Raw genomic sequence first — 13198 nt, 5'->3', positions numbered from 1 at the left:
ATCCTGGCTGAAGAGGGGTGAAACCCCCGAAACTGCTCCTAGGATGCTTGTTTCCAGTCCAGGGAGGACCTGGCTTGGCAGTTCGGGCTGGACTGTTCCCATGAGGCACAGGGTCAAGACTGATTTGCATATGGCCAGGTCTAAACTGGGGTGGCATGGTGAGCAAAAGGATGATGGATTTAGGCCCAGATCTCTGTACTGGGGTGAATGTGTGACATTGTTCTGCATTCTGTCCATCAACTGTTGTTTTTGCAGAAGAAGAATATCACATCCCTTTAAAGAAGAGATTTTTTGGAACGAACCCTTCTCCTCCTCCTCTTCCTCCACCTATTCTTCCTTCATCACCACCTTCGCCTCAGCTTCAACCAATTTCACCTGAACATTCACCACCACATACACCTGACAACCAGGATGATGTGGATGATGATCAGGATAGGGATGGTGATCAGCCATTACAAGACCCATGGGACGATTATAACCCCAATTCGTCCACGGGCAATGATCCCGACCTGTACCCAACCAAACCCTCGGCACCATATGGTACTGTAGGCTACATTGAGTTACTGGGTAGAGCTGCCAACTACCATGGGGTGCAGCTACATAAGGAGTCATTAGAAAAGGATTTCCTCTTTGAAACCCTCAGCACCACACAAAAATCATCACATACATTGCCCATGCTTAAAGGGATGGTCGGGCATATCGATTACATTTTTAATGACCCAGTTAGAGCTCGTATTCTTACCCCTAGGGTAGATAAGAAATACAAGCCAGCCCCGTTGGACCCAGTATATATAAGGGGACAATTACCACTAGACTCCCTGGTTGTGTCCAATGCAAGAAAAAGAGCCAATTCCCAGACTAAAGGAGAGGCTCCACCGCCTGATAAGGAATCAAAACTCATTGACGCTTCGGGGAAAATGGTGGCCTCTCAGGCGGCCAATTTCTGGCGTGTCTCCAACACTCAGGCACTGTTAGCGCGATACGACTGTGCACACTGGGACGAGATGGAGCAATTAATACAATATTTGCCCCAGGAGCACAGATCAAAAGCACAAGATCTGGTTCATGAAGGGCAACTTATTGCTAACAATCAAATAAGACGCTCTCTAGATGCTGCGGACACCACTGCTAGAGCTATGAACACTAGTGTCCTCTAAGGAGGCATTCCCGGCTCCGTATATCTGGGTTTAAACCTAAGGTTCAAACCTCCATTTTAAATACCCCATTCGATAAGAATCATCTATTTGGCCCAATGGTAGATTCTTCACTTGAGAAAATGAAGAAAGATACTGAGGTAGCCAAACCTATGGGAGCTCTTCAGTCCACACAGTGTCGTGCTTCCTTTCGACGCTCTTTTTACCGAGGAGGTTCCAAAAATACCTCATCAGAAGCCACCTCCAACTATAAATGCAAAAACCAACCCTCTTCATCTAGGGGTTGTTTCAGGGGAGATTACAGGGGTAACAACTGTAAGGGCCGGGTGCCGGGGTTCAAACACACGCACCTCCCCCGCCACCACAAAGCAGTGACTTACCTTCACTTCCCCCCGACCACTTAACACCTGTTGGGGGAAGACTGTCAGATTTTCTACCAATCCGGCACTCAATAACAGACAATTGGGTACTCTAAATGATCTGTTCTGGTTACTGCCTGGAATTTATTAACACATATCCAAATATTCCACCAAAGCCCCACAAACTATCACCAGACCATCTATACCTCCTCAAGCAAGAGGTTCAGTCTCTACTTCTAAAAGGAGCTATAGAGCCTTTGCCGCCCCAACATCACGGGTCGGGCGAATACTCCTTTTATTTCCTAATTCCCAAAAAAGACGGTTCTCATAGACCAATTTTAGATCTCAGAGAACTCAACCGGTACATTCAGTCAGACCATTTCCACATGGTGACACTTCAACAGGAACTTCCACTACTACAGAGAGGCAACTTTCTATCTACTCTAGATCTAAAAGACGCCTACTTTCATATACCAGTTCACCCTGCTCTTCGCAAATTCCTCAGGTTTGTGGTAGCGGGTAAACACTATCAGTTCAGGGTACTCCCATTCGGAGTCACCACTGCCCCCAGAGTTTTCACAGAGTGTCAGGCCGCAGTAGCTGCTCACCTGAGGAGACAAAGCATCCACGTCTTCTCGTACTTGGACGACTGGCTCATCAAAGCCAACACGTACCAACAATGTGTGCAGCACACTTTCAGGACAATTTGGTTACTGCATCAACTAGGGTTCACAATCAATGTACCAAAGTCACATCTCCAACCAACCAATACAAAGGACTAACTAGGAGCCATAATAGATACTCGAAAAGCACTCGCTTTTCACAGCTCAGCCAGAATTCGAAATATTCAGGCTTTAGTTCTCTGCTTTCAATCCAACCATTGGATCCCAGCTCGAAGTTACATGCAGCTACTGAGAATGATGTCATCCTGCATCCTGATAGTTCCCCATGCCAAGCTGCACATGCGTCCGCTTCAAGAATGCTTAGCCAGTCCGTGGAACCAGTCTCAAGGTCCATTGACCGATCTAGTGTTGGTAAGCAGCCGTACTCGTCACTCTGTGCAGTGGTGGAACCCACAAAATCTGTCAAAAGGACGGCCCTTCATAGACCCGGTTCCACAGATAGTACTGACAGCGGACGCGTCCCTCACTGGCTGGGGAGCTCATCTACAACAGCCCACAGTGAAAGGCTTGTGGAGTCGACAGCAGAAGTTGCTCCACATCAACCACCTAGAGCTGCTTGCAATATTCCTAGCACTCAAGGCGTTTCAAACTCACCTAGAGGGCAAAGCTGTCCTAATTCGTACAGACAACATGGCAGCCATGTATTATATACAAAAACAGGGGAGGGACACACTCTCTCCAACTGTCCCACTTAGCCCAAGACATCTGAGGTGGGCCATTCACCACAAACTGTATCTCCTAGCAGAACACCTCCCAGGATTCAACAACCAGATTGCAGATCTCCTCAGCAGACAGAGACAGCAAATACATGAATGGGAACTCCACCCTCAGGTCCTCCTTCCATACTTTCAACATTGGGGAGTCCCTCACATAGACCTGTTCGCCACATACCAAAACGCAAAATGCCCAAACTTCGCGTCCAGGTATCCACACCCATTGTCCAAAGGCAATGCACTATGGATGAACTGGTCAGGGATATTTGCTTACGCTTTTCCGCCTCTCCCACTCATTCCATAAGTGGTTCAGAAACTCAAACAAGCGTCCCTGACACTAATCCTAGTTGCTCCCACATGGGCACGTCAACCTTGGTTCACAACCCTATTGGAACTCTCAGTAGTTCCTCACCAACAACTACGTCTTACACCCAATCTTCTCACACAGAGCCATGGAGACATAATACATCCGGACCCCAGTCATCTCAACCTTGCGATCTGGCACTTGAAGTCCTAGAGTTTGGCTGTCCTAATCTACCGCCAGACTGCATGAATATTATCAAAGAGGCTAGACGTCCTACCACAAGAGCCTGCTATGCAGCAAAGTGGAAGCGCTTTGTGATGTACTGTAATAACCACATCAACCCGCTTGATGCTTCTGTCCAAAACATTATATGTTATTTGTTACATCTACAACGTTCCAATGTAGCGTACACATCCATGCGCTTACATCTGGCTGCAATAGCTGCATACCTCTAGAATAGACTACATCTATCTCTTTTTAGAGTGCCTGTCATAAAAGCCTTTATGGAGAGACTCAAGAGTCATTCCCCCGAGACGTCCACCTCCTCCAGTGTGGAATCTCAACATTGTTCTCGCCAGACTAATGGGTCCACCCTTTGAGCCATTCCACCAATGTGAACTGCAATTTCTCACATGGAAAGCTGCTTTCCTCGTTGCTCTCACATCACTCAGAAGAGTGGGTGAGCTTCAGGCATTAACTGTAAAAGAACCCTTTTTATAAATGCACCAAAATAAAGTGGTTCTTCAAACTAATCCTAAATTCCTTCCTAAAGTCGTTTCTGCATTTCATATCAATCAGTCTGTTGAGTTACCCGTGTGCTTCCCTCAACCAGATTAAGTGGCAGAACGTGCCCTACACACATTACATGTAAAGAGAGCACTGCTTTATTACATAGAAAGGACAAAACCTTTCCGTAACACAAATCAACTTTTTGTCGCTTTTGCTCCACCGCACACAGGCAATCCCATATCAAATTCAGGTATTGCAAGGTGGATAGCCAAGTGCATTCAAATATGCTATGCAAAAGCATAACAAACGTTAGCAGTTCACCCTATAGCACACTACACGCAAACTGGGGGCTTCTATGAAATATACCCATAGATGACATATTCAAAGCTGCAACATGGTCTACACCTCACACATTCACAAAACACTATTGTGTAGATGTGTTAGCAAGACAGCAAGCTAGTGTGGGCCAGGCAGTTTTACGTACACTATTTCAGACCACTGCAACAGATACAGGTAGCCACCGCTTTGGGAGATAACTGCTATATAGTCTATGCACAGCATATGATCTACAGCTCACATGCCTCGAATGGAAAATGCTACTTACCCAGTATGCATCTGTTCTTGGCATATAGAGCTGTAGAGTCATATGCGCCCACCCGACTCCCCAGGTACCTATACCTGTTTCAGTAACATCTTACTTAGATACATGCATTCATGGACATCTCCTTTTACTACTCTTACTAACTCCATTATCACCCTCTGCCAGAAAACAATCTAACAATGGGGTTGATGCCCATGCACACTATCACCAAAAGGAGGAGTCACCCACCTTGTGACTGGAAAGACTTCGTCGAAGAAAAACATAGTGCAAACACCCGGACTGAACACTAGATGGCGATCTATGCACAGCATATGACTCTACAGCTCTATATGCCACGAACAGATGCATACTGGGTAAATAGCATTTTCCTTCTTTCAGTTGGATGAAGAGGAGGGCAACTTGCGTCGACCAGTGAGGTGACATGACTATCAGAAAGGCAAGTGACTGAAAGTGAGTTTGACATTGTCCTCAGTGGGGCATCAGCACCAAGAGTGAGGCTGATATGGCACAGAGTGAGGCAGGATTGTCCCTCAGTAAGGCCAACATGACCGAGGGTGATGTAAGCATGACCTAGAAAGAGGCTGACAGGGCCCTTGGTGACTCCAACGTGATCTGAAGGGAGTCAAGCACACATGGCCCTCGGTGACTCCAACGTGATCTGAAGGGAGTCAAGCACACATGGCCCTCGGTGACTCCAACGTGATCTGAAGGGAGGCAAGCACACATGGCCCTCGGTGACTCCAACGTGATCTGAAGAGAGGCAAGCACACATGGCCCTCGGTGACTCCAACATGATCTGAAGGGAGGCAAGCACACATGGCCCTCGGTGACTCCAACGTGATCTGAAGGGAGGCAAGCACACATGGCCCTCGGTGACTCCAACGTGATCTAAAGGGAGGCAAGCACACATGGCCATCAGTGACTCCAACGTGATCTGAAGGGAGGCAAGCACACATGGCCCTCGATGACTCCAACGTGATCTGAAGGGAGGCAAGCACACATGGCCCTCGGTGACTCCAACGTGATCTGAAGGGTGGCAAGCACACATGGCCCTCGGTGACTCCAACGTGATCTGAAGGGAGGCAAGCACACATGGCCCTCGGTGACTCCAACGTGATCTGAAGGGAGGCAAGCACACATGGCCCTCGGTGACTCCAACGTGATCTGAAGGGAGGCAAGCACACATGGCCCTCGGTGACTCCAACGTGATCTGAAGGGAGGCAAGCACACATGGCCCTCGGTGACTCCAACGTGATCTGAAGGGAGGCAAGCACACATGGCCATCAGTGACTCCAACGTGATCTGAAGGGAGGCAAGCACACATGGTCCTCGGTGACTCCAACGTGATCTGAAGGGAGGCAAGCACACATGGCCCTTGGTGACTCCAACGTGATCTGAAGGGAGGCAAGCACACATGGCCCTCGGTGACTCCAACGTGATCTGAAGGGAGGCAAGCACACATGGCCCTCGGTGACTCCAACGTGATCTGAAGGGAGGCAAGCACACATGGCCCTCGGTGACTCCAACGTGATCTGAAGGGAGGCAAGCACACATGGTCCTCGGTGACTCCAACGTGATCTGAAGGGAGGCAAGCACACATGGGCCTCGGTGACTCCAACGTGATCAGAAGGGAGGCAAGCACACATGGCCCTCGGTGACTCTAACGTGATCTGAAGGGAGGCAAGCACACATGGGCCTCGGTGACTCCAACGTGATCTGAAGGGAGGCAAGCACACATGGCCATCGGTGACTCCAACGTGATCTGAAGGGAGACAAGCCCACATGGCCCTCGGTGACTCCAACGTGATCTGAAGGGAGGCAAGCACACATGGGCCTCGGTGACTCCAACGTGATCTGAAGGGAGGCAAGCACACATGGCCCTCGGTGACTCCAACGTGATCTGAAGGGAGGCAAGCACACATGGCCCTCGGTGACTCCAACGTGATCTGAAGGGAGTCAAGCACACATGGCCATCAGTGACTTCAACGTCATCTGAAGGGAGGGAAGCACACATGGCCCTCGGTGACTCCAACGTGATCTGAAGGGAGGCAAGCACACATGGCCCACGGTGACTCCAACGTGATCTGAAGGGAGACAAGCACACATGGCCCTCGGTGACTCCAACGTGATCTGAAGGGAGGCAAGCACACATGGCCCTTGGTGACTCCAACGTGATCTGAAGGGAGGCAAGCACACATGGCCCTTGGTGACTCCAACGTGATCTGAAGGGAGGCAAGCACACCTGGCCCTCGGTGACTCCAACGTGATCTGAAGGGAGGCAAGCACACATGGCCATAAGTGACTCCAACGTGATCTGAAGGGAGGCAAGCACACATGGCCCTCGGTGACACCAACGTGATCTGAAGGGAGGCAAGCACACATGGCCATCAGTGACTTCAACGTCATCTGAAGGGAGGCAAGCACACATGGCCCTCGGTGACTCCAACGTGATCTGAAGAGAGGCAAGCACACATGGCCCTCGGTGACTCCAACGTGATCTGAAGGGAGGCAAGCCCACATGGCCATCAGTGACTCCAACATGATCTGAAGGGAGGCAAGCACACATGGTCCTCGGTGACTCCAACGTGATCTGAAGGGAGGCAAGCACACATGGCCATCAGTGACTTCAACGTCATCTGAAGGGAGGCAAGCACACATGGCCCTCGGTGACTCTAACGTGATCTGAAGGGAGGCAAGCACACATGGCCCTCGGTGACTCCAACGTGATCTGAAGGGAGGCAAGCACACATGGCCCACGGTGACTCCAACGTGATCTGAAGGGAGACAAGCACACATGGCCATCGGTGACTCCAACGTGATCTGAAGGGAGACAAGCACACATGGCCCTCGGTGACTCCAACGTGATCTGAAGGGAGGCAAGCACACATGGGCCTCAGTGACTCCAACGTGATCTGAAGGGAGGCAAGCACACATGGCCCTCGGTGACTCCAACGTGATCTGAAGGGAGGCAAGCACACATGGCCCTTGGTGACTCCAACGTGATCTGAAGGGAGGCAAGCACACATGGCCCTCGGTGACTCCAACGTGATCGGAAGAGAGGCAAGCACACATGGCCCTCGGTGACTCCAACGTGATCTGAAGGGAGGCAAGCACACATGGCCCTCGGTGACTCCAACGTGATCTGAAGGGAGGCAAGCACACATGGCCCTCGGTGACTCCAACGTGATCTGAAGGGAGGCAAGCACACATGGCCCACGGTGACTCCAACGTGATCTGAAGGGAGACAAGCACACATGGCCCTCGGTGACTCCAACGTGATCTGAAGGGAGGCAAGCACACATGGCCCTTGGTGACTCCAACGTGATCTGAAGGGAGGCAAGCACACATGGCCCTTGGTGACTCCAACGTGATCTGAAGGGAGGCAAGCACACCTGGCCCTCGGTGACTCCAACGTGATCTGAAGGGAGGCAAGCACACATGGCCATAAGTGACTCCAACGTGATCTGAAGGGAGGCAAGCACACATGGCCCTCGGTGACACCAACGTGATCTGAAGGGAGGCAAGCACACATGGCCATCAGTGACTTCAACGTCATCTGAAGGGAGGCAAGCACACATGGCCCTCGGTGACTCCAACGTGATCTGAAGAGAAGCAAGCACACATGGCCCTCGGTGACTCCAACGTGATCTGAAGGGAGGCAAGCCCACATGGCCATCAGTGACTCCAACATGATCTGAAGGGAGGCAAGCACACATGGTCCTCGGTGACTCCATCGTGATCTGAAGGGAGGCAAGCACACATGGCCATCAGTGACTTCAACGTCATCTGAAGGGAGGCAAGCACACATGGCCCTCGGTGACTCTAACGTGATCTGAAGGGAGGCAAGCACACATGGCCCTCGGTGACTCCAACGTGATCTGAAGGGAGGCAAGCACACATGGCCCACGGTGACTCCAACGTGATCTGAAGGGAGACAAGCACACATGGCCATCGGTGACTCCAACGTGATCTGAAGGGAGACAAGCACACATGGCCCTCGGTGACTCCAACGTGATCTGAAGGGAGGCAAGCACACATGGGCCTCAGTGACTCCAACGTGATCTGAAGGGAGGCAAGCACACATGGCCCTCGGTGACTCCAACGTGATCTGAAGGGAGGCAAGCACACATGGCCCTTGGTGACTCCAACGTGATCTGAAGGGAGGCAAGCACACATGGCCCTCGGTGACTCCAACGTGATCGGAAGAGAGGCAAGCACACATGGCCCTCGGTGACTCCAACGTGATCTGAAGGGAGGCAAGCACACATGGCCCTTGGTGACTCCAACGTGATCTGAAGGGAGGCAAGCACACATGGCCCTCGGTGACTCCAACGTGATCTGAAGGGAGTCAAGCACACATGGCCCTTGGTGACTCCAACGTGATCTGAAGGGAGGCAAGCACACATGGCCCTCGGTGACTCCAACGTGATCTGAAGGGAGGCAAGCACACATGGCCCTTGGTGACTCCAACGTGATCTGAAGGGAGGCAAGCACACATGGCCCTCGGTGACTCCAACGTGATCTGAAGGGAGGCAAGCACACATGGCCATCAGTGACTCCAACGTGATCTGAAGGGAGGCAAGCACACATGGCCCTCGGTGACTCCAACGTGATCTGAAGGGAGGCAAGCACACCTGGCCCTCGGTGACTCCAACGTGATCTGAAGGGAGGCAAGCACACATGGCCCTTGGTGACTCCAACGTGATCTGAAGGGAGGCAAGCACACATGGCCATCAATGACTTCAACGTGATCTGAAGGGAGGCAAGCACACATGGCCATCAGTGTGGTGCACATGAACTAGAGGGAACTCACATGGAATGCAGTGAGGCCAACATGTCCTAGAATACGTATTGGTACACCTTAGGGCAGGTAGTACTGTTGCTCCTCAGAGACAGTGGTAAGGTTAAAACTAAGGGCAGGTAGTATTGTTACCCCTCAGAGACGGTGGGAAGGTCACACCTCATGGCAGGTAGTATTGTTACCCCTCAGAGATGGCGGGAAGGTCACATCTCAAGGCAGGTAGTATTGTTACCCCTCAGAGACAGCGGGAAGGTCACATCTCATGGCAGGTAGTATTGTTACCCCTCAGAGGTAGGAAGTTTAATCCTAAGGGAAGGTAGCGCTGTTATGCCTCAGAGACAGTGGGAAGGTTAAATCTAAGGGCTGGTAGTATTGTTAGAGCTCTGTGTCAGTAGGATTGTTATACCTCATGGGAGATAGACCTGTTACACCTCAGAGAAAATAGCTCAGGTAGTTACTATTGTTACACCCTAGGGTAAAGAGGACATTTACACCTTAGAGCAAACAGTACTGATACAGCTCAGAGCTACAAGTACAGTCACACCCAGAGAGGGTGGGAAAGTCACACCTCAGGGCAGGCAACACTACCACACCACAGGGCAGATGGTACTGTTACTCCTCAGGGGGTAGCTCTGTTACACTTCAGAGAGTGATACTGTTACTCAGGCCAGGTGGTACTGCTAAGGGTTGGAATGTCTCATTTCACTTACTACTGATGATGTGTTTCAGCACCCCACCGTGGGGTAAAAAGTGTTATATAAAGGCCACTACTACCTATTACATATTAGGAGGACAGTACTGCCACATCTCAGGGTGGGGAGTACTGCTACACCCCAGTGAGAGTTGAAAGGTCACAATACGGTAAGTAGGGACTCCACCACTCAGTGTCACAACTGAAGCACACACCAACTTCTCCCCTCTTCGGCACGGACCCTCTCTCTATGGCTACTTTACTCACGGCCTTCTTTCCCCCTTCCCCCAAAGGTTCCACACCATGTCCATCATGATAGCGGTGGACATCTTGGGGTGCACCGGCAGTACGGAGGAGCGGGCCGCCATGCTTCACAAGACCATCCAGCTGGCGGCTGAGCTGAAGAGCACCATGGGCAACATGTTTAGCTTCGCCGCAGTGATGACGGCGCTGGAGATGGCACAGGTAGGGTGTGCAGCGCTGTTCTCACATCTGGAACCACCTACCAGCCCTAGCACCTCAAGAGATCCCAGCAAGATACCCCCATAAACTTGACCCAGCGTCACCAGCCCTTCTGCCACAAGGGTCACAGCATCACACCCCCCACAAAACTAGGCTTCCCCAACGTCTGCCCACCACACCACATCTGCTGCCAGTGCCACCTTTGTGGGTCACCGTGTGAAACTCCCACCTGCACCCACTGCACCCCATATCTTCTGCTATTGCCACCTTAAGAGGTCACCTCATGAGTTCTGGGCCTGCACCATCTCCACACACAGCACCCCATATCTACTGCTACCTGAAGGGGTCACTACAAGACACCCCCATGATACTGTGCCTGCTTCATATCTGTGCACTGCACCCCATATCTGCTGCCGCTGCCACATTAAGGGGTTTCCACATGACACACCCCATGAGTATCCAGTGCACCCCTTACCAGCTGCTTCTGCCATCCACCACACCCCAGAACCAGCTCCGTCACTGCTAACTCCTACCCGCTGAACCAGGAAATACTGCCAATAAACTGCACCATACCTTCCAGGGCACCCTGAATCTGCCACAACTGCCGTGCCCTGCCCCCAGCGCCACCTCTGATCACTGCTGTCCACTGAATTTGCGTTCCACCTCCAGTGTCCTTCATTTCCTCTACATCGTGATTCCACTCCCAGCTTCCCTCGACTTCTCTCTTGCACCCCGTACCAATCAGCTTCCCTTTCCCGTGCACCCTGATAACCATTCCTGGGCACCCTAAGACCCCCATACTAGCTATCCCTCCCCTGCACAACCAGGCCACCACTTCTCACTTTTCCTTCAAACCATGTAAGTACCCTGCACCCCAGGATAGTGGCTTCTGCTGCCTCGTCCAGACAGTCCCACACCCCCGTATCCCAAGCGCAAGGACTCAACTGCACTACAAAGACATTTTATGAACTCCGTAGGCTTTTTCTGTACCATCTTGTGAGCCCTTCACATATGCATCCAATGGTATGCTCCTCAAAGCTGCCCGGGTCCCCAGGGTCGGTGTTCATCCCTGACCCCGCAAGCCCATACACCTCAGCTTAGCACCTCCAGACCAGCTCCCCAACTGTGTAACTCCTGAGTGACCCTTTAGGTCTCTGCCTCTGGCTAGTTATCAGCTCTGATCCCCTCCCCCAGCTAAATAACCATCCCTGCTCCCCGTCCCTGCTCCCCAAGGTCAGCGTACTCAGCCCTATATCCATTAGCAGATTCCTTAATTATTGACCTCTCCGACTCAGTGCTGTCTCCGCTGTCTAGATCCCTCACTCCAGAACAGTGCCTCAGCTCAGCTTCCTGCTACATGCTTCCTAGCCCTGTCCCTACTGCCCCCACACCCGAAATAACCTCTTCCTTGCACCCCCAAACCAGGTTCTCAATCCTAAACTTACGGGCTTCTTTGCCTTGAACCCCCATTCCAACTCCTGATCCCTGAACCCCCCGACTAGCCACTGTTCTTGTTATGTTATGTTAAAAGTGATCTATGTACTCTGACTTGAGATCTGATCTCTGTGCTCCGACTTGAGATTTGATCTTTAGACTTAGACCCAAGACCTGATCTCTGTGCTCTGACTTGAGACCCGATCTCTGTGCTCTGACCTGAGATCTGATCTCTGTGCTCTGACCTGAGATCTGATTTCTGTGCTATGTCCTCAGATCTGACTTGAGATCTGAACTATGTGTTCTGACCTGAGATCTGATCTCTGTGCTATGTCCTCATCTGACTTGAGATCTGATCTCTGTGCTCTGGCTTGAGATCTGATCTCTGTGCTGTGTCCTCAGATCTGACTTGAGATCTGATCCCCGTGTTCTGACTTGAGATCTGCTCTTTGGGCTCTGACTTAAGATCTGATTTCTGTCCTCAGATATGATCTCTATGAAGAGACCTGAGATCTGATCTATGTGCTATGTCCTGCTCTTTGTGCTCAAACTTGAAATTTGATCTCTGTACTCTGACTCGAGATTTGATCTTTGTGCCATGTCCTCAGATCTGACTTGAGATCTGATCTCTGTGCTCTGACTTGAGATTTGATCTTTGTGCTATGTCCTCAGATCTGACTTGAGATCTGATCTCTGCGCTCTGACTCGAGATTTGATCTTTGTGCTATGTCCTCAGATCTGACTTGAGATCTGATCTCTGCGCTCTGACTCGAGATTTGATCTTTGTGCTATGTCCTCAGATCTGATCTCTGTGCTCTGACCTGAGATCTGATCTCAGTGCTCTGACCACAGATATGATCTCTGCGCTCTGACTCGAGATTTGATCTTTGTGCTATGTCCAGAGATTTGATCTCTATGCTCTGACCAGAGATCTGATATCTGTGCTCTGATTTGCGATTTGATTTTTGCGCTTAGACCCGAGATCTGATCTCTATGATATTTGTCCTTCCAGATATCCAGGCTGGAGCAGACATGGATGAATCTGCGGCAGAGGCATACAGAAGGTGCCATCTTGTACGAGAAGAAACTGAAGCCTTTCCTGAAGAGCCTGAATGAGGGAAAAGGTACTTTAGCAAGCAGAAGGGGTGAAAGGATCATCCAGTTAATGTATTTTGAGAACCCTATAATTGGGTGAGTTGATGGATGGTTTGCAGTCTGCCAGTAAATATCCAATTATGTTTACACAACCCTGCTCCAAGGAAATCAG

At 50.9% G+C, this 13198-nt stretch overlaps 1 protein-coding gene across 2 annotated transcripts in view; it reads left to right on the top strand.

Moving 5' to 3' along the window:
• SH2D3C (SH2 domain containing 3C) overlaps positions 1-13198 on the top strand; it is a 363972-nt gene that overhangs the window by 308985 nt on the left and 41789 nt on the right. For both annotated transcript variants that reach the window (XM_085614137.1, XM_085614136.1), the window contains 2 exons: positions 10329-10500; positions 12944-13055. In XM_085614137.1, coding sequence (XP_085470263.1) covers positions 10329-10500; positions 12944-13055 — 284 coding nt within the window. The remainder of the gene's footprint in view (positions 1-10328; positions 10501-12943; positions 13056-13198) is intronic.

This window comes from Triturus cristatus, chromosome 1_2 (genome assembly GCF_964204655.1).
Source record: "Triturus cristatus chromosome 1_2, aTriCri1.1, whole genome shotgun sequence".
NCBI classification, from domain to species: Eukaryota; Metazoa; Chordata; class Amphibia; order Caudata; family Salamandridae; genus Triturus; species Triturus cristatus.
The sequence above is the reverse complement of the archived record's forward strand: the minus strand, read 5'-3'. Positions and strand labels throughout refer to the sequence as shown.